The 26,689-nt window shown below is 44.7% G+C and overlaps 1 protein-coding gene across 1 annotated transcript in view; it reads right to left on the bottom strand.

Moving 5' to 3' along the window:
• The window catches only part of AMPH (amphiphysin), a 121,580-nt gene extending 95,493 nt beyond the window's left edge, over window positions 1-26,087 (bottom strand). The window contains exon 1 of the mRNA XM_068404973.1: window positions 26,019-26,087. Within this exon, the coding sequence (XP_068261074.1) occupies window positions 26,019-26,087 (69 nt within the window). The remainder of the gene's footprint in view (window positions 1-26,018) is intronic.
• Between the last annotated feature and the right edge of the window lie 602 nt (window positions 26,088-26,689).

Below are 26,689 nucleotides of genomic sequence, written 5' to 3'. Positions count from 1 at the left end.
TACGAAGTGTCAGATTTTACTGCTAATAAGTTTTTTATCCTTAATACTATTTAGTGAGTTCAAGCCTTTAGTGAGACTCACTTTGAAAGAGGTTCTGATCTACCTTCCTATACAGGAGCTTGATCCATCCTGACAGACTGTAAGAAAGGTTTGGTCCTTTAAATTTAACAGCATAAAGCTGTGAAAAGACTTACGTTTAAATTACCCTTTCTGCCTTTTGACTTCTCCCATCAGTTAGATTAATTTATACCTCAGAATTGTAAGGAGTAACAGACCTCAAGACATAATTTTTCCATACTCCTGCACTGAAACAATGTACACATAAACACGCCAACTCTGACACGCTGGTCAGACCTGTTCTATAAAGTACAAGTAAATAAAATACAGCCCAAGAGATTCCATGACTCGGTAACCAATTTCAGTGCTTCATTATCATTAAAGGCAACATTTTTCCTAATAAGCAGCCCAAACCTTTCTTTCTTCATAGTCAGCTGTTTGCACCTTGTCCTACAGCCAGTCGACAGAGAAGACAGTTGACCACTATCATATTTGAAGGTAAGCAAAAGCAAGTAGTTTCACACATGAGAAGACTTATATCTGCACTTAATGTTTTCTGTTCCAGACTAAGAAGACTCAGCTTCCTCAACCCCTTATTACGTGTCATTTTTCCTCCCTGAACCTCTGTGTACATCTTCTATGTATTTTTCAAGGAATTGTTGCCCAAAGCTATACAAAAGACACCAGCTGAGATCTTAACATCTCTGGCCTGAGTAATTTACCTTCTGCATTTTCATAAACATTTGTCCACTAGCTCTGATCATGCCAAAGTGAAGTTCTTCCTTGGACTGGCCTTGTACTGTTGGCTTTGGTTCATTTTTAACTGAATTTCAGCTTGTTGGTTCTGTTTGCCAGATTACTTTGGATTATCATCCCATCTTCCATTCTGCCTTGGGAAACCTGCACCGGTCTGAAGTCAGTCAAACATATTGTCTAGTCCATCAAGCAGTGACAGCCGCAGGGCCAAGTTAGCGTGATGTTGGAGACATTAGCCAGAGACTTTCTTCTCTATCTGTTTCTTATCAGAAGTGATAATGTTTGCACCAAACAATCTTCTCTTTATACAGATGTCCTCCTTGATTCTGCTCACTCTCTCCCTGCTAAAATCAGCATTTTCTGACATCCCTGGATTTATTCTCCTCCCTGTAACACACTTGATGCCTTCTCTACCAGTTCAGTAACCATTACGCTTTCATCTGTCCTTTTAGAACTCCTTTTCATAGGTAAGGGATGGAAATGTTTGTTTCTGTCATCGAGCTGTTGTACTTACACAAACCCAACTTCTTCGTCAGCTGTTTTGAGATATTTTCAATACTTCTATACATAGGTGGATTTCAGAGATATCGGAGTGATTATTCAGGCTCTGTTCCCCTCCACCACCTCTCCCATCCCCCTTAACTCATGAATTGAAGTAATTTAAAGTTATCTTCTGAGCACTCGTGGAGAAAGTGCTCTAGAAGCAGCACGTGTATTTGCCCAAGATACCTTATCTAAGCTATGTGCCATCCAGCCCAGCATACATTAAGACATTTGTTTGATTCACAAAGTTGCAGCTCAGCATCTAGTTAATCTTTTTTTCTGCTTGCAACTCCCTCATCATATCTACACCTTTTATGAACTTGCCTTCAGGTTTCAGCTGGATTCCTCTATAGGGCAGCTGTGATGAGCAAGTCTCCTGTCTGAACACTACTGAAAACAACCTCCTGAGCCAAGCACTCCAATGTTTCATTGAAAGTGTCACACAACAGTAAAGACCAAAGAGCTGACAAAATCGCAAAAGAAACGTGAAGATTTTCTTTTAAGAAAACGTAAGAAAAAATAATCAATAGGGGCAGAATGGCAGACCTTGTTTCACAGTATCACATAAGGTAGCGATGAAGGGAGAGCTCCTGGTATTTTGAAGTAGTCATTTGTTGAGCTTCTACCACTTACATAAAAAAGTATCTTATTTGTAAAAATCAGAAGCTTTTCCCCAAACCTTTCTGACTTAATAGGGGAAAATAATATTTTTGTTTGTTTTGAAGATAGATGTTATTCTGGTTTTATGTCAAGTAGGCCACCAAAGTATTTTGTTTAATTCATAGAAGTTAAATGGAAAATGAACTTCCACTAGAAATGACTAATAAAAGCTAAAAAAAAAAAATGAGATGCCCTGACTTCATGCTGGAGACTCTGACTTTTTAAATAAGGGGCTCATGTAACAGCAAGAAGTAAAATTAGTTTTTTTGATCTTGCTGTGAATTAAAAGTATATTGAAAATAATTTCAGGACAGGATGAAAGCAATCGACAAACAAAGTATACTCAATATTTTATACACTAAGGGGCACTTTTCAGTCAAAACTTCACTTTGTTCCCAACTTAGAAAAGAGTTTCAATGGGAACATTTCTACGACCCATAATAATTGTATCCGTGTTCCTCATAATTTATACCAGAGGAATCACTTCGAGAATATTCAAATTACTTTGTTGCTGTGCTGTAATTTGAAAATGCAATTAAAAATAACACAAAAAAGTTTCCCACATCGCAAAAGATGACCTACAGAACACTACAAAAATAAAGCTCAGGGCTATAAAAATTAGAGAAGTGATAAAGATTAAAGTCTTTTTAAACTTGGTGAGATCTAAAGATTTCCTGACATCCTTCCACTGTAAGGGCAGAATTGCTGACACTAGCTTTTTATCACCTGGGCTCTGTAAGGTTAATAGTTTTCTGTTGCCTCTTTCGTCCTGTCCATAGAGAAAAACAATGACCCCTAATGAAAAATGCATGCAAGCACACAATATCAGAGGTATTTTTTGACTGTCACCAGACTCAGCCTGAGCTTTTCATATGAAACTTCAGAGAAGGATTGATGGCATTACTCAACAGAAGAGATAAAAGAGGTTTGAAACATTGTTTTCTGAGCTGCCCTAGCCTTAACAGTCTTGTGCCCTTTCTTTCCATCCCCATGTACTTTGGGGATAGAGAAAAAAATAGAAGATAAATACGACCCATACAGGAAAAAGAAAAGAAATGCTATCTTCTGTTTTGTGCATTGATCAAAGGGATAAAAATATATATTGCGTGCACTTAATGTTGCAAAATACACCAGTCTTCAAAACAGTTTCAGAGATGGTATAGACATTTTTATTTGTAAACATCCTAAAGGTGAAAGGATGATACAGACTACTTAATGCAGATCTCTAGATCTCTAGCCTGCAGCAGAACAGAGCTTTACCAGTGGATTTACAGTTGGTCTGCATTTTGGCATTCACTATGTCAACTGCATATTAAACACAGACCAAAAACTGCAAAATACATACTGCCCGCACAATCAGTCAGTAAAAAAATATCACGTAAAGAACATATGGGGTCTGTCCTGTGCTTCAGAGTATCTGTTTTGTTAGGGAAAAAAAAAAAAGGAACGTAACAGAATTGAGAGCAAAACATGCTGCCAAAGCATGAATATATTAAAAATCTAAATATATACATAGCCAAAAATCTATTAAGGGCTATTAAACATTAAGTTATACTTTCTGGCAAAGGGGAATGGTGGAAGGGGAAGTACATGTCTTCTACTGCTCTCAGCATGTGTTTGCGCAGGCAGCAAGATCCCCTGAAAGACACGCGTATTGTGAGCCATAAGATCTCCATTCAGACAAACCCTTCAGTTTGTGCTTAGCTTTAAACTAATCAATCAGATGTGAGCACAGATTAATTGCTCTTTTTTTTTTTTTTTTTTTTTTTAGTTTTTTGGTTTATTACTCCTAAGTGGAGATGAAGCAAAGCACGTCTTACTAAGGCTATGCTCAGGACCCATCTAAGAAACCAGAGGAATATGAATTTTTGGGTAGCAGTTGTTGCTTCAGGTTCCTCCTTGATAATGGTCTGGAGCCCTTCCTAGGATCAGCACCTTCCAGAGAACAGTTCTCTGTAATAAACTACAGATGTATCAATAGCAACTACAATCCTCTGTACGGTCCATGACAATTTCAAGTAACACTCCCTCCTTAGATGGCTGAACTTACGTGCAATTCACTGCCATACTGTAAAGCACAATCAGCCAAACATCAAGTACCACTGTAACTGCACTGAACAGTGTAAATCCTTCAGCAACAAAGCAGCAAATGAAGAGATGGCCCAGAACCCTCGCAGGTAAGACAAAAATAACGCAAGTAGTGGTTGCCACTCTTTATGGATAAAAATATTTTCAAAGCCTTTACTCAAATTTTACTTTGTTTCTGCTCAGGCAGCGCTCCCACTCCTGAAGGAGTTTGCTGGTGTCAGGGCGCAGGGCGAGCAGGGCCACACCATGAAGGGGCAGAGCTGCGAGGCTGAAAGGAGGTCCTGGGCCCATGGGCAGGCATGAGGGGAGGCTGGGCAGGGACAGCAACGGTCCCCCAGGGCCCTCACAGCCAGAATGACACTGAAACAGCAATTTAAAAATCTAGATTTGATGCCTACTTTTTGCATTTCCCTTTTTTTCGCCCAATGCTTTTGGAATCACAGAGAGCTCTTGCCTCAAATACCTGAACGTCTTTGTCTACCTCTCAGGGCAGCACAATCCTCAGAAAACAGGTAAGATCTGTTGTAGGTATAACGATACTTGCTATATTTGCATGTGTGATGCTCAAATACATTTTCAACAAGGCTCTGCACATATGTGGGACTCTCCCAGGGCACAGAAGCTGCCACAGCGAGAACATTACATTTAATGTAGGTAGAGTCACCTACATGTGAACCTAGATGTGAAGAGACACTCTTAATCTTCCCAGGTCCAGGGTTCCCACGCAGAAAGGTACATGTTCCTGCACTGAATACATCAACATAGCTTACACTTATCAACCAACCATACAGCATGTGTGGAAAAAAGTCTAGCCTGAAACTACTCCCACACACTAAATGCATCCAGGAAATGTCAAATAAAATGTAAAAAGTCTCCAGCTCTCTACATAAAGCATGTATGTGTGGAAGAACGAGGGTGTCTGGGGAGAGCCTTTCCTCCCTGCTGTGGGAAACAATAACATTTCCACTTGGTATATTGTATGTGCAAGAATGTTACTTCTTGTTATTGGACTCTCCAGAAACATTATGAGCGCAAGTTAACAGCAGAGCACATACACCAGAAAGTTGATAGGTGCTGCAGTTCAATAATTATGATATTTTGGCTGGTGCTGCATACAAAAACATTTTACAGTGGCAGAACGGCACTCTGACCACATCACATAGGCTGAAGCTAAATATGTTGAAGTAATTCCTAAGTTTTCCTAGTCAGTGTACAAAGCAGCGTTCCTGTACTTACTGATCCGCTCCATATGGTCCCTCCACCTAGCAATCTGGCCTGCAGGCTGACTAATAGGGGGTCTGGGTTTGGATCCTGACCTTCTCCACAGAAGCAGTGCCATTGCTTTGTTGCTCAACAGAACTGTTCATGATGCCATATAATAAAGAAGGAGCAACTCAGGCCCTGATTAAGCAAAAGCTGTTGTGGAAATGAATCAACATGTTTAAAAAAAAAAAAAAACAACAACAAAAAAACACAGACACCAAAAAAACCCAAACCCCACAACACTCTCAGCTAAACCAAATCCATTTCCATTGATTCCAGAGAACTCGCATTTGTGAGCCAAAGACTGGCAAAAGGGTAGAGCGGCCCTTGAATTTCACTTACACATTTCAGGGACCTGTCTCAGGAAGTCACCCCTAAAACCATGAATGACAAGAGTTATTGAAGTACCCAGTAGTTTTTTCTCTCCTCCCAGTTCCTCTCTCTGTAACAGTTCTTCCAATCAAAGAAAACCGCTGCTGATCGCCGCCGCTGAGGATCTGTGCCCTGAGAGCCATGTGCTCCCCCGTGGGGACAAAGGCCAGGACTGCAGCACAGACACAGGTCAAGGGCAATGATTCTCCTTCACTGTTTGGAGTTCATGAAGCTGCACTGGGAGCACTGCCACGTCCACTTCTGAGCTACCCATAGAAAGAAAGATGTGGGAAAACTATAGAGAGGCCAGCGAAGGACCACTTAGATGCTCAGCAGGCTGAAGCACTGTGTATAAGAAGGGAGATGGGCTTGTTCAGCCAGGAAAAGACAGAGCTAACGGATGGAAACCTATTTTCTGTCTCCAAATACCTAACTAGCCATTATGGAAAAGACTGACCCAAGCCATACTCAGAGGCGCAGAGAGAAACAGGTAGAGCAACTGTCACAAGCTGTGACAAGGGAAATTCTGAGCATATATGAGGGATAAAAGAAATCACCATGAGATGGTGAAGTGCTGCAACAGGCTGTGCAGAGAGGCTGGGCAATCTCCAGCCTCAGAGATATTCAAGACACAACTGGACACAGTCCTGAGCAACCTGACCTGGCTTTGAAGTTGTGCCTGCTCTGAGATGGAGGTGGACGAGTCAGCATCCACAGATGTCTTCCAACCTACATGATTCTACAATTCTAAATCTAAACTTAAATGAAGGATCAGTCGCTGGTCTGACTGAGAGAGAGATGAAGAGGCAGGGATGGGAACGGGGACTGTACAGGCTATATATGAGATTGAGAAATGCACTGAGAAATGCTCAAAGGGAAAGAAGGGGAAAATATTTGCTCCCATTTTTAGTAAATCCATGTTAGGTCTTTTTCTTTTACCAGATAAAAAAATCCAACACTATCCTTTTCCCAAAATACAAAGAAAACAGCCTGGTACACCGTCCTTTCCCATTTCTTGTGACAATGCTGGGTTTTTTTGCGGTTTGTGGTTATTTTTTTCATTAAACATATCAACATAAACAGTTTGTAATTATTCTGCAAAAAAGCAAAGGAGGAGAAGGACAACTGTGTTTTAGGTCAGTAATTCTTTGAGGTGAGCCTACACATCACATACCTTCAGTCAGGCCTCAAGTGAAGTGAAAGAAGTAAAATAAGGTGTTGAGGTGTACAAAAAGGAAAGGGAGCAATCAAACTGCACGCATATTCCAAGTATCATCAACTGATTGGTACAAACAGGCAAAGAAAAATTAGCAAGATTAAACACAGTGACAGACGGCCCCAGACTGATCTATTAAGCCCTCTGTATTTGTGCGTAGGTATTTGTTGCAAGGGGAGCAAGCAAAAGGCTTGAGCAAGTCAGCCTGCATGCACCCTTGCAAAACGCTGGCACAAAGTCAGTGTCAGGCTTTTCCCTCCAACTGGATGTGGTAGCTGTGCAGATTTACTCAAATTTGCTGAAAGAGTTATAATTAGCTGCAAAACTCACAGTATCAGCAAATTAGAAGTATTGATTTATGCTGGCCATGGGTAGGTCAACCAGGGAAGGTCAACCAGGAACTTTATGATCCCAGGACAGATTCGCTGCTGGCATAGCTGGGCAAACTCTCTCAGAGCAAGAAGAAAGCCTAGCTTTTAACTGCTCAAGATTTCACAACGTGGCTTCTGATATCCTCAAAGTAAAAATTCCTCTTACTTCGGAATATACGTATACATACTACTACCCGTATAAGCACAGGTGTGATTGCAGAAAGCTATGTAACCAGCTACAACTTAAATCCAGTCCCATGCAGAGCCAGTACAGAGAGTACACATAGTATTAAATCTTGTGCTAGCACAGTGAACTGGATTATATTTAACCTGCAGAGCCTCATCCTGCAGTGAATAAAATTGGCACAAGCAGAATCAAATCTTTAAAGGATAGCTACTACCCTGATTTGATATCAAGCTCATCACAATTCATAATAGGCATAAAGCCTAAATAGTACGATGGATGCAGTCTGTGTTTCTCAATGCACAGCTCTGATCTGAATTCTTTTATTCAGACTAAACTCCCACACAATTCAATTCAAGATCAGGTTTTGTATTAAAACAACTCAAAACATTAAAAAGAAGTCAAAAGGAATAAATGGAGCCTAGGTGTAAAGATAGTTGACACTATTTTTGCACATTTCTTCCTGCTATATGTACCTGGGAGTAATCTGCATAGTCCACTACATTTCCATAAGATTACTGATAGAGTAAAATACCTCTTAGTATGAGTATGAATCACAAACACTCACGTTGATGAAGGACCAGTCCCCTGATTTATCCCATACAAATCAATCACTGCCTTTTCTGCGAGGAAGGAAGAGCTCTATCACTCCTACGCTCATCAGAGACCAAAGGATCAGTCGGATCCCAGATGGGAGTACGGGCATTTTCTCATGTCTCTGGTAAAATTATCTACTGCAGATTTTATGGACCAAGCAACAATACACGCCCACACATCCAGGATTAGAAAACAACACGTTGTTTTGAGATTATTATGCTCCTTACTATAGCTCAGGTTTACATAACACAAAGAGTAACTGGATTTGATATTCTAGAACAGACACACTCTTCTGGAAAATATGAGATGTTAATTGTAAATCTTAACAGTTTGTCATTTTTTCTAATACAGCTATAAAAACATTTTATGCCAGACACATCAGTGTTGATTTTTTGTCCATATTGAACCTCTAGTCCTCTCATTTCTTATTTTTCAGTGTGTGGAAAAATATTAAGAAGTTACCAATTTTCCCTTTAATTTTAAACAGGTAGCCCCACTAAAACTTAAATTCTCACCTGTAGGTGCTGGCCTCTGTTAACCATTGTGTCACTTTAATCCTATACCAGCACTATCCTGTGGGTATCAGACCCAGCTTCTTCATTGTTTACTAAATTATAAATGCTTTAAGGCTGAGTTCTTTAATTCTCATAGCATCACACATTATATAAAGTTACCCAGCCATCTGTTTGGGTTCAATTTATATTAACATGAGTGTGCTCGCTCTCCATATCCACATAAAGTTATGAAAAAATTCTTTTAAGACTGCATATGGGAAAGACAATTTTTTACCTCAGTTTTTAAGTAACACAGTTCCTCTGTTTAGCCTGCACCCAGGGCTAAAAAATAACCAGTTGTTCTATCACCCAATCTCCCCTCCCCAACTGAGAAAGGGAATTGGGAAAAGGAGGGAGACTCGTGGGTTGAAATTTAAACAGATTTAATAAAATAAGAAAACCAATAGTGATACTAATACAAAAGACACAAAATTATACTTAGCCCATAGAGTGGTGGCAAGTCCCTCCAGGGATAGTAACTCTTGAGAAGAGGAGAAGGAGAAAGAAGAAAACAAAGCAAAAGGCCCCCACAACCCTCCCAAGCTTTCCCATTTATAGTGACCCTGACGTTAATGTTACAGAATACATCTGTGGGCCAGCCTGGGTCAGCTGCCCTGGATTTCACTGCCAATGGCCTTGATCACCATCCCATGGCTGGCCACAAACTGAAACAAAATGTAACAGAAAAGTGATTCTGTAATTTTATCCTCATGAGACCAGGTCACACAGAAAAGGACATTGTAGAGAACATATGATGTTTTCCTGTAGGTTTGGATAGGAGCTGCATTTTGTTGTGGAACAAGATCTACAAAGACAAATCTATGTGTATCCTGTTTAGGACAGACAGATCCTTACAGCAAATGTGGTAAAGCAGGGGAACTTAGCTAGTGGCTTTTTATCTTGACCAAACACTGGTTGTCTACCAGCTTCCCGTTGCAACCAACATCCCATGGCAGTCCAGTGTTCAGTTAAGTTTCTCAGTGATTACTCTCATTCACTTCAATGGATGCCCAGTCTGACCATGCATGAGAGCCAAGTGTACGCCTTTTACACGTCTCTATTTTGTAACTGTTCAGCAACTTTGTTGTTGTGCATCAAACTAGTCCGGCCCTGGAGCTTTCTCTTTGTGCACAAAAGCATTAGGTTAGGGATAAGAAAACAACGTGCTCTTACAACTTATTTTGCTAATACCGTAAGGACCAGACTAACTGTGTTTAGGACATGGACTCATTTTTTTCCTGGGGGAACACAAATGCAATCCCTCTCAATGCACAGAGACATCCTCCTGCCCAGGCATGGGGCTTTACACCTTCAGGTGAGACCTTGCCTCACACCACACCAAATGAAGGCCTGGAGAACAACTGTTTTGCTAGGGAAGACACTGGATGAAGATGAGGATGCAGACAACACACCATGCTTTCACAGAGTAACCTAAATCTGTACCCTCCGCATCTCCCCAGAGTCACCATTTCTAGACATCTGAGAGGTGCAAGGTGGAAACCCACCATACAACACTTAAGCAGGTGCTAGCACCACAGAAAGGCGCATTCAGGAATAAGGAACTGAGTTATCAACAGCCCTAAATTAAATGGGGAATGTCAGTGGGAACTGAGCTCTTTTGAAAGTCCCAGAGCTAAAAACCTTAGATGAAACATACACTTTTCAGTAGTACAGCAGGTCATTTTGGCCTGATAGGAAATCACCTGCTCATTACTGGTATAGCTAAAGCTGGTTTAGATGCAGACATAACCTGTCGGTGTACATATCCTAGAGTGGAAATGAATTTGTGACTCTTTTTAGAAAGCCTTTCCCCACCTTTCTGCTATTTCCACATTTTTTTAATAAGACTTAATAAAAAAGACAGAAATCCATCACGATCCACCAGAGGTGTTTTTTTTTTGTCAACACTTAATGATAACACCTTCCCTGAAGCAGAACTGAAAATATCCTGAGCTTCAGAGAGAGAGAGAGAGGGGGAATAACAAGTGCTTTGCGTTTGAGACTGGCTTTTCACTGCCTTTTTTTTTCCACATCCATTAAATGTGTGAATATTCCAAGATGCGTTAATGTGCAATAAAATTTGCTTGATTGGTGACTGCTTTCATACAAGTAAGGAACCTTTCTGTATAACGGAGTGTAAAAAAAAATGTCCTCCTTTGAGCCAGAGGAGGGAAAAGTCTGTGCTGGGTTTATATTGCTATGTCAGTCCTGCAAAGACTTTTGGTAACAGATACTACTGAGCAATCCAACACCACTATTAAGCAGCATACTTCATGGTAAGCCTTTGGTAGGGTGGGCTACTGATGGGCATTAGCAAACAGACATTGGTATAAGTGCTTTGAGTCAAAATGGAAATTGGGTACTAGAAGGGGGAAAAAAAAAAGATTTATTGCTCACAAAAATAGATCCTTCAGAGAAGCAACTTAGCAACATTGATATTGCACGGTGCCTTCTTTAAAATATACTTTTTAATGGGGTCCAATTTTTAAAAAAACTTTTCCAGATAAACACTGCATATAGAAGACAGCTCTCACTGTAGAAACTAGAACTGAACAGCACACTCTTGAGTTGAAACACTGAGCAAAACACACCGTACTCAAACTTGCATTCATCCTGCAGTGTGAAAACACATGTCCTTGATCCAAAATATATGTCAGTTAGAGCTTGTTCTTCCCTGTCCTGCCACATTGCTATGCCTTGACTCTCGGAGATTTGTCTTATTAAGGAGTTAAGATGCCATAATGGCATGCGTGTTTGTCAGCTAATGGTTGCCTAAATGCCTTCCTGATTTGTTTCTCAGTTTGGCCATCAAACCAAACCAAATTCTCAGCCAACTTCTAAATTACCATTTATTTTTACCCTAACATGAAACTTTGCACAAAAGATGCTGGCACTATGCTTGCAACAAATATGATGATGGATTGGACTACAGGAAAACATGATGCCAGAGTGGTGTTAAGAATAAAACCCTCTTCAGCTCTGCAAAACATCAGCAAGGTTTGCTTTCTCTGAAACATGCTTTTCAGACCCTGGAAGCACAGATTTCATAGGAGGACTTTTTTTTCAGTACAAGAACAGAGGGCAGAAGTAAGTTCAAAAGCCCTGGGGTACACACAGAACCTTGACTTCACTCAATCTGGAGTGACAGCACTGCTGGGTTAAACCCTAAGGCGACCAGTTGGGTGAAGCTCCTGTGGATTCAGCTGGAGCTCCCGATAAAAACAAAGCTTGTGAATGGAGCCCACTGTGGACTCCTTCACGTTGCATGTTCGCACTTTATGCACTGGTGTCTTAATTACTAGGCAACTTTGCTCTCCGTTTCACCTTCCCCGTCTTTCAGTGTTTCCCCAGGTACTCAGCACTGCCTATGTGGGGTGCTGTCACTTTATTCCCAGCGTCCCACCACACAGGGAGGACCTTGGTCAGCCCTGCAGACCCTGAGGGAACAGCCCCATTCCAGCAGTACCATCTGTCCCTCCTCTCATGCTCAACAGGAGGCAAATAAAATCAAATTAACATTCAGTACTCTTTGAAAGCCTGCAACGCTTGAAGGCTTGGTACTGATTTTCAAACGCACAATCATCTTTGAAGTGTGCAGCTGTGTTCACCTATCAAGTAACCAGATGGCACAACAGAAGTCAAATCATTTTCTGAATGGCTCTGGTGGTTAAGTTTGCGACAACTTGCTTGGTTAGACATACAAGAATAGAGGAAGGGAAAGAGAAAGCAGCAGGGAAAGGATGACGGGAGAAGAGAGGGACAAAGAAGGAAAAGGGGAAATGAACAAACATGAAGGAAGATACAATTGTCCTGATACTAACTCTGCCCACACATTTTTGCTGAGAATTAAGTAGGACAACATTTAGAGATGTGCTATCAAGAAAGTTACATTTTGGCAGCTTGCAAGACTGTCACATCATAAGGAATATATTAATTTCTTTACTAATTAATCCAGAAACTATTTGAAAATATAGGAGGAGGGCTGTATTATTTTTTAAAATCAAATAAATTTCCCTGCACTGTTTTACTTCCACATTTCTTGAAATCCAAATTCCATATTTCAAATTCATATCTCATCTCCAAACGTCCGGCTTGTTTTTGGACCTCAGCCATCCATCTTCCCACCTGGACATTAACCTCATTCTGTTGTGGTTGTTTTCCACTTGTTGCTTCACGTACAATGAATTCGCTCCTCTACCGCTACCCGAACGTGGTCCTGCAGTGACCGTGCTGTGGTTGCAGCAGCTAGCCATCCCCTGCCTCTCTGGGGTCCCTTCAGTTACTACCCTGCCCTTTTCTCCCTATGCACTTCTTCTTAGCAAGGTCAGCCGTGGGGACACCTGCCCTAAGCCTGCACCAGACCAACCCACCTCTGGACTGAGCCATGCTCCTGCCTCTCTTCAGGCCTGAGTACACCCATGAATTTTTCTTTTCCTTTGTTCTGCCTTTGATCCTAGCACTTCTGTTTCCCCTGTGATAAGTATGGTTAGGACAGATCTGAAAAACATGAGGCAATCATTTACATTCTTTCCTCTCTGATTAGCCTCATTAACCATTCCTTATGTTTTTTACAGGCCTAAAATTTGCCCTATACCTAAAATACTGACAATTTTATTTTGAAAAAAATGATTTCATGCTTACAGCAGATCCATTTCCGCAGCATGCCTTATGTATTTAAAAAGTTCATCCAAACCACATAGAGTGGCTACACCAGTGTGAAAAGATAACACTCACATAAACCAGCAAGGATTTAGGTGATAACGGCAAGTTGAACATCTGGAAGCCTAGTTTAAATATAAGCAACAGCATCCACACACAGATCTGTACAGGTTTAATAAGAGTATCATAGTTTTATTTATTCCTCTACATGCCCTGCACGCAAATAAGTCTTTAAATAACTTCCTAAATCTAAACCAAATATATGCATTTTTTATTAAAAAATCTCTCAGATCTCAAAGACTGATTATTCCCCACAGAAAATGGATCACCTTTATTCAATCAAACAACTTCTCTGTATGCAGTGCTTTATCTGCCTCTACTTTGTGCTTAATATGTATTAACCCTTGTGCATGCGGGTCACTTAACGGGGCTTTGCTGAGACATAAAGCGTGAATCATCAGTAGAAATAACCGTGTTCCCATGGCACTGCAGACCATCACCTACCTCAGCTGCTTACTGCTAACCCCTTATACTTCTCTAAGGACACAAGCAAATGCTTACTGACGATCACCGTCTAAAAAGAAAATTCAGATTCTCTGTGTTCTTTAGGCAATTTTTATTTTCTCAAACTCGTCTTTTGTTAAAAATAAGACATCAGTGTATTCTTACAGTGTTTTTGAAACTGAAACCTGGGAACTCAATGGACTTGATGATCCCAGAGGTCTCTTCCAACCTGATTGATTCTGTGAAATGTAGGATTGACAGTTTCTTGAAAGCATGTGCAGGCACGTGTGTACGTGATATAAAGATGGCATTTTGTGAAATGTTTCTGGAAAAAAAAAAATAGGGGTTTGTTTGCTAATCTAGACTAGAAATTGTTTTTCAAATTACTTGTTTCAGTGACAAACCAAGACTTTGGCAGGCCTTCCTCTCCTCTTTTGTATCACAGATAAAATAGATTGATTGCAGTTCACAGACTGTAGCACTGGGCTCTTTATCACTACAAAGCACAGATTTAACAGTCTTGTGGGTACAAAAAAGTGGGGTGAAAGTTACTCCAAGCTGAGACTTCAAGGGAGCATCAAAGGAATTTATCTGCTACAGAGACAGGGAGAACAAATCTTACCTGGGAGTAAGCAGGAGCTTTTTGTCAGAAAAGATGGGGTAAGGAAAAAAAGGAACAACAGAAACGACTGAGAAGTAGTAGCAGAGCACTGGGAGTCAGAGACCAGAGACTCAAAGTGTGGTCCAGCTCCTGACTTCTCTGTGCCCCCACCCACAGAAAGGCTGCTGAACTCCTCCCCCATTGCCTCACCAACCTTCTTAAAAAATATCTAAACAGAATTTTACCAACTAAGTGCTTGTCCACACCAGTTCCCAATTCTGCAGAGTCTCACAGGTGCTCCTGTCCTACAGATAATGAAGAATAATTACTAAGAAAACAGAAAGAAAGGTAGAGCAGCCAGGAAAAGGAATAGGCTGTTTCCTGCATTAGCTTTCTCATAGCACAAATGGACACTCCAGAAATGTGTTATAGGCATATTCACCATTTTACCTCACCGTCTTAAACAGATTAATAAACTCCAGTTAGCAGAGACTCAACATGACAAAACGACTCAATTACTTTTCCAAGTTGGTCATTGGTTTATGATTCCAGCAACTATTGACTAACTAGCTACTCATTGGTCAGGAAAAAACTATCTTGTATTTGAGAACAGCAAAGGCTGAGTGATGCGCAGCACTGATGCTGCAGAACATTTAGGGAAGAGCAACCCAGCACTGGAAACACTTTGGATTGGAGGCTCCAAGGAGCTGAGTTTGCAGCAGAGCCCAATGAACTAAACTGAACAACAGTTCCCTAGGGAAAATGCTCTCCGTGATGAAGCAGTAGAGCCATCTGCTACCCCTTCTCCCCCAACTCTGCAGTCCTCGAGGTGAGCAGGAGGACCAGCATAGCAGGCAGTGACTGCTGCCTGATCAGAGGTTTTGGTAGGCATGAAACCCACTGTGCCTATTTTAGACAGGTGAAAAAATCCCCCTGCCATCTCCAGGTGAGCTCAGGGAGCTATGGTCCTCTTCATGTGGGCAACTGCAAAATAGTGTTAAAAGGCATCTTTCACCCTTTATTTTCATTTTCTCTCCAACTCAGTAGTCTGCTATCCCACACTTGTTTTTATTACCTGGTGAGGCAGTAACAGGGGCTCCCCACAGCCTGGCCAGCTGTGCTGAGTTGCTGCAGGCAGGGTGGGCACAGCATGCTGCTCTCCCCTCCGTGCTCTCTCCCACCTCATACTTACCCCTGCTTTTCTCTGCCATTTATCCACACTGAAATATCTCGCTGTGACAGACGCTGAGCAGTCTCCTTCACAGTTCCTCCTAGCCAGCACAGAAAACTTGGGCTACTGACATGAAAGGCAAAGTGTATTCCCCTTTCCTGCCCTCGATTCACTGCTCTCTCACCCTCACCATCTACAGCAGCTGGTTGGACCAGGGGCCAGTAGCAAACCTTATTTGAGGAGGCAGGCGGTGGTGATCAATCTGGACCACAAATGCCTGTATTTTCCAGATACACAGGTTATCACCACCCCTACATCTCTCCACAACGTGCCCGTAAAATCACATTCTTAATTGTGCCACAACAGGAAGGTCACACTGTGTGGCAGGGCAGCTGCGGACTGCTGATGACATGATGGCTAGCATGGCGCAGACATTGGGTCTTAGCCAATACGACAGTGCAAGAGAGAAAGGATCTGCTGGAGGAGCAAGATGTAGTGAAGAAGACAGTCAAGAAGCAAGACCAACAAATCAGCAGCAGATTTTTTAAAAAATTTATTTTATTCAAAAGAGAAAGTCTAAGTGAAGTGTAGAGAACAGTAGAGGAATGGATGCATGCTCAAGAACTAAAAACTAAATGAGAAAGAAAAAAGTGAAAAGATGAAATTGCCAAGCAAGAACAGAGGAAGAAGTTGCCTTGATATTAATAATGCTTTGGTCAGTGAGCATGGAGATACGGATCCCCAAAAAACTGAACAAATAGCACTTTCTTGGCTTGATGGAAGCTAAGTGACAATGAGGAAGAGTGTATTACATAGTAACCCACAGGACTGTGGTTAACATTGCATATGGGGAGAAAACTGGAACAGGAGAAACAGATTACCTTCCTTCACATAGCAGGGAAAACATCACATGAGAACCTAACAGGAAGGAGACCTGGGTGTTTTGTCTCCCCTTTCTTCTGTGATTGGCACTCAGACAACCAGAATCTACCTTTACCTTTTAACCTGCATATTAGAAACCAAAACAATTGAAAGCAAACAATATTTCAATAATAGCTACTATTTGTCCTGGTTGGGAGGGTAATGCAGTAACTCCAGTTACATGACAGGGAATGCTGACAAGTGAGGAAAACCACTTGTAAATTTTGAGGCCAGAAGAAAGAACACACTCCTCTACATCAAGGAAAGCTAGAACAGGGAACAAAGGGCTTGAACTGCAAAAAAGGACATTTCTATCCAGTGAGAAGAGAACTTTCTGAGTGGAGGTGCCTAAGCAATAGCATAGATCCTTTTAGGGAAGCTGTAAAATCTCCACCATTAGATACTCGCGAAAGCTGGCAAGAAAATCACTCCTAAGGAATAATTTCAGTACAGATGATTCTGCTTTGGTTTAGAAGAATGGGCCAGATGACCACTTGTACTCCCTCTTTTCTACAATTTCTATGGAAGAAAAAAGGAAAAAATAGAAGGAAATTCAAGGGGTTTTTTATACTGGAACCTAAAGCTAGAAGAATCTGAGCTGCATAGTTTAGACCATACCATTCACATGAGAAACTACTGACTTCTAATTGGTTTTGTTTGTAAATTCAGATGTTAACAATTAGCTCTTCAGAGATGAAGTTGCCTATTCATTGCACGTGCTTGTGCCAGCAGGGCCCTCAATGTTGAGGTCTGTCATAACACTGTAATGACTTCAGTGTACTAGATTTTATAACGTCTGTGGGGCCAACATTTTATATCATAAGACAGTTAATTTGCTTTTATGAACCCAAGGTTGCTAGAACCTTATCATCACATTGCAGGCAGGCCAGCACAGGTACAATACATGTAACATACCTTTCACAAACATCATCTTGCATGCAGATGCCCATCTCCTGCCTCAGAGCTGTCGTCATAGGTTATAGAACACATGATGCATACGGACCTGTCAAATTCCCTTCCTGGGGAGTGGGGGATTATCTTTTTCCTTTATGGAATCTCCTCCTTTACAACACTTCAAACACTACTTACACCTCCAAAGTTCTCATAAACTGGAGTATTTACTGCTTTAATTTTGGATGAAACCAAATATACTACTGCCTAGAAGCTCAACATCAAAAAACACATTAGCTGGATTTTCAAGAGCTACTCAAGAAATGCACAGGAACAAGCCTTACTGAACCGGAGTTTCAGAAGTGTTGTGACAGCACTGACTGTGTTTATTACAAGAGGATGGTCAAACCCTGCAACAGTCTTCCTGGAGAGGTGGACGATGCCCCATGCCTATCAGTGTATAAGAGCACTTGGACAATGCCCTTAATAACATGCTTGAACTTTTGGTCAGCCCTGAAGTGGTCAGGCAGTTGGACTAGATGACCATTGCAGGTCCCTCCCACCTGAACTATGCTGTGCTGTGCTATTCTATTGTACTCTATTCTGTTCTTCTTATCTCCTCCTTTCCCTACCAGTACATGCTGAGGAAATCTCTGATGACATTTCTTCCCAGCCCTGCACCAGCAGAAGACGTTGAATGGAAAAACATGTCCCAGCCTAGGCATTGGCTCTGTCACATTGTGGGAAGGAGGCATGTACCTACTGATGGGGGTGAGAGCTCTGGATCGTCTTGACACAATTGGACCACCTGCACAAATTTGCAAAAAGCAAGCGTGAAGTGCAGCTTTTTAAAGTCTTCTGTGTTCATCCAGTTGAGCGGGGTTTCCACAGGATGGCAACACCCCACGTCCCTGACACCTGCAAGGCTCAAAGATCAAGCCCTCAGTCTGAAGCAGGACGTGCTCCTTAAGCAAACGGTTGCAAATCTTTTGGAGGTCAGCAATATCATTTCTCATGGATTTTTTTTTTTTTCTCCTTGTACACAGTTTTAAAAATGCCGGAGCTGCTTCCCAGGGGAAAAAAAGCTAAAACACAGGAGCCTGAGCACAACAGTGCTCCCTCACAGAGAAGGTCCGTCTGGGCCAGTATTTTGTCTCCAAAGAGGCCAACCATCAATGTCTACAGGAGAGCATATGAGCAGTGCAAGTTACTTCTGTGAGGGTCCTGGGGGTGCTCATAGGCCTCAATGGCTGGGAGCAGCCTCCCCTGGGACCCCCACCCCCACCATCTCCTGCCTTTTCTTTTTCTGAATCCGTTTCAGAGCCGATGCTCACAAGCATTAACACAGTGTGCATGTGGAGCCAGGAGCAGGCTGATGCATTCTTCAGTTTAGAGAAAACATCCCTTGCTGTCTGGCAAAGGCAGGTCACAGCTACAGAAAGTAGCAGCAGGAATAGAGGCCAAGCAGTCCCTGCTTCCTGAAGGGTGAGAACGTGATGAATGAGGATCAGGACCGACCACCCACAAAAGAAGAAGAAGAGGTGTGCGGTACCATGGGCTATTTTCCGAAGCAGGACATGTAGCGATGACCATCACACTTTTTGCCTTCCAAGACTTGCTCTGTCGCTGTGCTTCTTGGGCAGCGATGCATGAAAAGCGCTCTCGTGCCTGCCCGGCACTTGTATTGCACGTGGGGAGAGCTGCAAAGGGGCAGCTCGGGATGGTGCAGCGAGCCTGGAGCCCTGCTGAGCACGGGCTGTTTTGCACAAGCAAGAACCCCTGGGGCGATGGAGCCAAGGGAAGAGCAGAGCTCGCTTGTGCTGGAAACCTGCCCTGAGCAAGAGAGCCCGAGAGAGCCAGGGCACGAGTGGGGCCTTGGAGGGGCAAGAGCAGCAGGCAAAAACCTGGCCAAAAGGGCCCAGAGGAGCCCTGACAAGGGGCTGTGCTCAGTGCTGCAGAGGACAAGAAGCAACCCCCGGGGGCCACCATGGGAGTCTAGAGACCTTCCTCACCCCGGATGCACGAGGGCCACCTGCGTGGAGCACGAGCAGCAGGCACCTAGCCAAAAGGGCCCAAAGGAGCCCTGGCAAGAGGTCGTGCTCAGTGCTGCAGAGGAAGGCAAAAACCCCCAGGGCTACTTGGCTAGGCCATCGTGGGGGGAAAAAAGCCTTCCTCCCCCAGCTGCAGGACACGAGAGGCCATCTTCGTGGTGCACGAGCAGCAGGCAGTAACCCAGGCAAAAGGGAGCAGAGGAGCCCTGACACTGAAGTGGTCATGCTCAATGCTGCAGAGGAAGGCAAAAAACCCCCCGGGGACCAGTGCCAATGTGCACCGGGGGAAAATTCCTTCCTGATCCCAGCGCTGGCGATCGGCTACTCCCTGAACATGTGAGCAAGACCTGCCTCCTCGTCCCACAGCCTGGTCACGCCTCCCAGGGGATGCCCAAGCCCTATTCTCCCTCAACCTGCAGCCACCTCAGGGCCTTCCAAGAGTGGCAAAAGGCCCCCGGCCTGACCAACCTTGGGGGCAAGAATCCTCCCCGTGCCTGGCAGGGCACCAGTGAGTGCTCCAAAGCACTGGGACCCTGGCAACATCTCTGCATCCCATTTCTTACAGCTGCTGCCTCTGGCTCCATGGCGGATGAGGACGGCAAGCTCTGCAGTGCTCCTCAAGAAGGCATTCCCTTGCTCTGGCCACTGCTGTCCAGCTGAAAAAGCCTGAGAGCCTCGGGCACCTCCAGGGGTTGGTGGTTCTTCTCATCTCCTGAGGGGCTCGCATCTGTTCCCTGAAGGCTGAAGCAGGATTTCCATCCATCAGATGGGCTTTGAACATGGCCCTGACAGGAGCTGGCCTTGCAGCAGAGAACTTCCAGCAGCCCTGTCCACCCTCCAAGTCTCCAAGTACTTCCACTGAATCCTCAAGGACTTCTGCCTCTTGGATGTCTTCGGGCTGCCCTCTGGCCAGATCTGGCAGCAGGACAGGGGAGGATGCCCCCTTTTATAGTGGCCCGGGGCACTGTGACTGCTGCGTTGCCAGGTGGTGGTGACATGGGGGTGACATGGTTCCCAATGGTAAGCCCCACCCACCGCAGCCCTGCCCACCTCCCCTCTGCCCAGCATCCTTCGGAGGAAGCCTTTGGGGTGCTGGGCCTGAGGCAGTCCCTGTGCCCAGGAGTCTGTCCCTGCCCTTGGGGGCCATGCACTGAACACAGCTGCTGGGTGTTCCTGATGCCACCTCTGCCACTTGGCTCCCAGGGACAAACCTCGTGCTGTTACTCTTCTCTCAGGCCATGGCAGAAACCAAGCCTGCAGCCCAGAGACCACCCCTATTAGCTGTCCCCTCTTTGCACCTGAGCTAATGTCCATGAGGCTACCTTGGGCTGCCTGGTCCTCTGACTTAGAAGGCCCCACTGTGGGAACAGCACCTTTCCATTTGTGGACACTGAAATTGTCAGGGATCAGTTGTATCTGTTGAATATTCATAACCCCATGGAGCCTGATAGGATTTATCCCAGAGTACTGAAGGAGCTAGCAGATGTTACAGCAGGACCCTCTCAATCATTTACAAAAGGTCTTGGAAGCTAGCCAACACTTTTCCAGTTTACAAGGGCATGAGGGAAGACCCAGGGAACTAGAGACCTGTTAGTCTAACTTCAGGACCTGGAAAAATTATGGAGAGGGATCATACTGGGTGCTATTGAAGGACTTTTAAAGAGCAATGCAATCATCAGGCACAGTCAACATGGGTTCAGAAAGGTAAAGTCCTGTTTAACTAATTTAATATCCTTCTACAATAAGGTCATCTGCCTAGTGGATGAAGGAAAGGTGGTGGATGTAGTTTTTCTGGATTTGAGTAAGGCTTTTGATACTGTCCCTCACAGCATCCTTCTGGAGAAGTTGTCCAACTGCGAGATGAGCAGGTAGATGGTGCGCTGGGTGAAGAACTGGCTGAAGGGCAGGGCTCAAAGGCTTGCAGCGAATGGGGATACAGCTGGCTGGTGACCAGTTACCAGTGGTGGTCCTCAGGGTTCAATTCTAGGGCCAATTCTGTTCAGCCCTTTTATCAATGATATGGAGGCAGGAGTTGAATGCACGCTTAGTAAGTTTGCTGATGATACTAACTGGGAGGTGCTGTTGACTCTCTCGAGGGACAAGAGGCTTTGCAGAGGGATGTGGATAGATTGGAGCATTGGGAAATCACCAGGGGCATGAAACTGAACAAGACCAAATGCTGGATTCTGCACCTGGGACAGAGTAATGCTGGGCACAGCTCTAAATGGGGAGAGGAGTGGCTGGAGAGCAGCCCTGCAGAAAGGGGTGTGGGGGTGCTGGTTAACAGGAGGCTTAAGAGGAGTCAGCAGCGTGCCCTGGCAGCCAAGGGGGCAAACAGCATCCTGGGGTGCATCAAACACAGCATGACCAGCCAGTCAGAAGAGGTGATTATCCCAGTGTATTTAGCATCTTGAGTATTGTGTGCAGTTCTGGGCCCCACCATTTAAAAAGGATGTAAGGTACTTGAATGTGTCTGGAGGAAGGCACCAAAGCTGGTGAAGGGGTGGGCAGGCATGTCCTCTGAGGAGTGGGTGAGAACTCAGTGTTTGTCTAGTTTGGAGGGAAGGAGGCTGAGGGGCAACCTCAGTGCTCTCTGCAGCTTCCTGAGGAGGGGAAGTGGGGAGGGAGGTGCTGATCTCTTCTCCCTGGTACCCAGCGCCAGGACACGTGGGAATGGCTCAAAGCTGTGACTGTCAGGGAAGGTTCAGACTTGACATGAGGATGCATTTCTTGGTCAAACCCTGGAACAGGCTTCCTGGGGAGGTGGTCGGTGGCCCATGCATCTCAGCATTTAAAAGGCACTTGGACAAGGCCCTTAATAACATGCTTGAACTTTTGTTCAGCCCTGAAGTGGTCAGGCAGTTGGACTAGGTGATTGTTGTAGGTCACCTCCAGCTGAACTATTCTATTCTATTCACTTAGAGATGCTGGGTTACAAAAGAGAGGACAAGGAGATAACTAGTGTTATAAGTTGGGTTAGCAGCTTAAATTCAAATTTCCAGAGGAACCTAGGGATACAAACTCAGCCTTTTCATCCAAGTAATCTTGTCCTCAGAACTGACTCAGCTAGCGTTGGTTACCAATACATCTGTTCAGCTTTCAGTATAAACAGACATTTAAATGCATCACTGTTTTATTTACTTTTACAACTGAGATGTAGGCTCCTAAGTTGCTCTGATGCTTTTAAAACTTTAATCCAGAATCTTCAGCTGACTGTTGGCAGCTTCCAGCAGATGCTGCAAACTCAACACGTCCACGCTTCCTGAATTTGGGGGGAAAAGTCATTGAAGAAATGCAGTGAAGAATAGTGTAATTTAGTAGATGGGACACTCATTGATTCAAAATCAGGGTGCCAGAGCACATGTGCTACCACCAAAAGTACTATCTATCTTCTGGATGATGTGAAAAATGGAGTGACTGATTATTATTTCTAGTTGTTTAAAAATCACGTTTCATTTTGAGTACTAGCGTAGTCTAGCCCATTTTGTACAATTGCCTTCTTCCCCTCATTAGCACTTCAGTTCATGATTAAGTGCATGATTTCTTATTTTCTTCAGCTTTCTCTATTTTTTTAATGTCATTTGCCATATCAAGCCACTGAGACATTTACTGCACCCATTTCCAGTGTAGAGGAATCTAAATATTTCTGGAATCTTATAAGAGAAAACATCATTGATGTTATCAAGTCTGCTCTGTCACAGATAGATGATTACTTTTGTTTAAACTAGGAAAATGGCTGCAAAGGATGTGTTGATGTAACTCTTGGATTTAACATTTCTAATGCAAGACAGAGAGATTTGCACAATATGAGATGTTTTCATGTCAGCTATTTAGCTTTTGTCATACATTGATTAGACACACATGTATATGGACACATGCACTACCTAAACTGTACAACTAAAATTTCTCCTAGACTGCAAGGAACTGAAGATGATGATAGCATCATTAGAAAAACAGTTTCCATAGATAAAGGTTTATGTTTTACAACCACTCCATGTTTTTAATACATATGTTGCATCAATAAAAAAAATAATAGAAAACTATGTATAAATGCTTTATAAATGCAATCGACTATAAGGACACATTAAGTAAACTGAAGGTGCTCAAACCCAATATAACCAACTAGAGAAAACAACTCAGAATGTATTTAAAATCTCTTTAAGCCAGTGTGGTATCACATACTGGTCACAATGCCATCCTATTCATACCATCAGAAATCAGATGAATCATAGACTTTTAACTCCTAGATATAATTTACTTGTCATCAAGTACCTAAAGCAAACAAACAAAAAGCCATTCTGCATCATTCCCATTTGGGGGGCTTTTTTTTTTTTTTTTTCCCCAAAGTGAAGTTTTAGCAAAAATAATGAAGGATTTTTTGTATAACCATAAAGGAACTCAAAGCTAACCAGAAGTATAGGCACAGGAGAATAGATGTGCATAGCTCATGCAATAACTACACATGCATGCTATGAAGAAGGAAGCAAGGATACAGAGCTACATGGTACTGTGACCTGCTCTGTGTCAGGCCACGAACAGCTTTCATTCCCTGTGAACAAGCAATGTCATAACTGACACAAGAAACAACCACCACAGACGCCATAAGGCCAAAATTCCCAGATGCCCGACTGCAATACATGGAGATCAAACCAAACAAATTTTCCCTTGTTGGCAAGGCTGATCACTGAAACAGAGGTAGAGCAGCTCATCTGGCAGAGCCCACCAGCATCCCCGGGTTGCACCCAAAGGCACCCGTGAGGCTTGAGGCGGCTGGTGCACGAGCAGTCTTTGCCAGGACACCAAGACCCCAAGTACTCAGATTAAGGTGTGCTCTCTAGTATGGCCACACGTTTCCGTAAACAAGACCTCCCATGTTTGAACGGACACACCTGGAAGCAGTACGTGCGATTTTTGAGACACCAATGCTTTACCAGACAGTTAATCATAACAACACTGACAAAGACACAAGGAAACGAATACTATTTTTAGGCTTCTACTCCAACTACTGACCCAGCTCAACTCACACCATAAAGTCACCAGATCTCTTCAAACTATTAAAGAATATATTATGTGTTTTACTTGAAAACAGTTGCTGTCCAAACCTGCAAGAACGGAAACAAATCATGACTTTGGTACTGAAAAGTCTAATACTTTATGATCTTGTGAGCTAAATAGGAGTATTTGAAAGGGAAAATCCATCACTTGCCTGTGACAGCCTCACCTATCAGATTCTTAAATAATGACATGATTACATATGAGACTTTTCTACATATTAATTGTTACAATTTTCATTCCCTTAGAGCTCCACAGAGTTCAATGCGTGGCAAAAAGGAAGTGGGGATTGATAGGCAGTGAAGTATAAGAAACAGTGGTCATAAAATACTCTTTTTTTTTAATTCTCCAGAGCCTTATTACATAGGGCGTGTAACAACACAGAACACATGCTAGAGGAGTATAAAGTTTTTACTAGCCCTCAAAAGCTATGACTTGCAACACTTGCTGACAACTGTGCCCCCCAAATTCATGCTGAGAACAGCTTTGTAACAAACCGTACTAATGGCTGATACGGATGATATATATAGTCATACACCAACGCTTTTCTGCTTGGTTCAATGTCTGCATCTATAGCCCTGTTCTGAGACACCCAACAGCTAAAGAGGAGTTACTGGTGTGGAACGTTTATACCTATTGGCTTTTATGAGTGAAGATGGACAAAATAAACACTGGCCAACAGGGCCCCCATCTTCGGTCATAAACTCACACAAATTCCCCCCGCCTTTGCCCGTTTTTCGTTTCCAGGCTACAGCAACGCAAGAATCGGCACCGAGTTTTCTAAGCGATAAACACCATGGGCTGCACAACATTCTGACCCGCCTCATGACATTTCGAGCGGCTCCCCAAAACTGAAGCAGCTGCTAACGAAGGCGGGGGCCTCCGCCAGCGCTCCCCGCTCCGGCCCCCGCCACACGGAGCGGGGGTTCCTGTCACACCGCCGCGGCCGGCCGCCTCGGCTACCGAGGGAGCGCAGCACGGAGGATGGCTCCAGCCGGGGGGATGAGCCAGCGCGGATATTAAAGGAAATGCAATCCTCTTAGGAGGGCTGGCGGCGGGCGGTGGGGCGAGGCGAGGCGAACCCGTATTTATTTCCCCGCGCGGTGCCCGGCCACCCCGCCGCGGTGCGCAGCCACTCGGCCTGCTCCAGCGGGGCGCCCGGCTCCCCGGGAAGGGCGAGGGAGCGGGGCCTGCGGCAGGTGGATGCCGGCACCGCCCGCACCGCCGCGTCCCGGAGCAGAGCCGCCCGCCGCCGGGACGCGGAGCGGGGACAGCAGCGCGGCCGGGCGGGGGGCGGCTGGCGCGGTTAAATGGGCTGGTTACATAATAACGCGCCCCCACCCGCCCCCCGCCCCGCACCCCCGCGCAGGGAGCGGGGACGCCGCAGCGGGCGGCCAGCGGGGCCGCCTGCCCTCGCGGACCTCGGGCACTGCCACCGCCCCCTTCGTCCTCCTGTCCGCCGGGGCGAGGCCGCCCCTCCCTAGCCCCCCCCCCCCCCCCAGCGCACCTTCTCCTGGGCGCGGTTGAGGCGTTTCTGGACGTTTTTGGCGAAGATGCCGGTCTTCATGTCGGCCATGGCTGGCGGCGGGGATGGGGACGGTGGTGGGGGGGGGGAAAGGCGGGCGAGGCAGAGCCCGGCGGCGGCGAGCGGCAGCGGCGAGGCAGGGATGGATGGAGGGAGGGAGGGCGGGCGAGGAGGAGGAGGGTGAGGAGGAGGAGGAGGGCCTTAAAGACATAGCGGGGAGAGGCGGGGACGCCGCCGCCGCCTCAGGTGAACCGCCGGCCCCCGGGGAGGCGGCTGTTGGGCCCCTCGCAGGGCGGGCAGCGTTGGCTCCTGGAGATGAGGCGATTCCTCTAGATAATAAAAAACATCAAGAGGATAACGGGGGTGAAGACCTCCAGAAGCTGCCCACGCTGCGGCGGCTGATGGCCATGTCGCTACCGGCACAAGCCCCCCTCGTACAGCTCGAGAGTGCGAGGCACACACTTATTGCCCTAGAAATTTCCACCGAGTTGCAGTCACTCCCAGTTTCCAAGCTCCTTCGACACCTTCCGGTGTGGTTTCGGGGCTGCAGCGTCACGGGCCTCCAGCACAATATTTGGGTGCTGCGGTTCGGGGTCCTGCACCCCTAGCTGAGCCCAGGCTGGGCTTGCTGGCACGGCTGGTGGCCACGCTGG

The sequence above is a fragment of the Nyctibius grandis genome, chromosome 7 (genome assembly GCF_013368605.1).
Source record: "Nyctibius grandis isolate bNycGra1 chromosome 7, bNycGra1.pri, whole genome shotgun sequence".
Classification (NCBI taxonomy): domain Eukaryota; kingdom Metazoa; phylum Chordata; class Aves; order Nyctibiiformes; family Nyctibiidae; genus Nyctibius; species Nyctibius grandis.
Note: the sequence above shows the minus strand (reverse complement) of the source record. Positions and strands in the feature narration are given on the sequence as shown.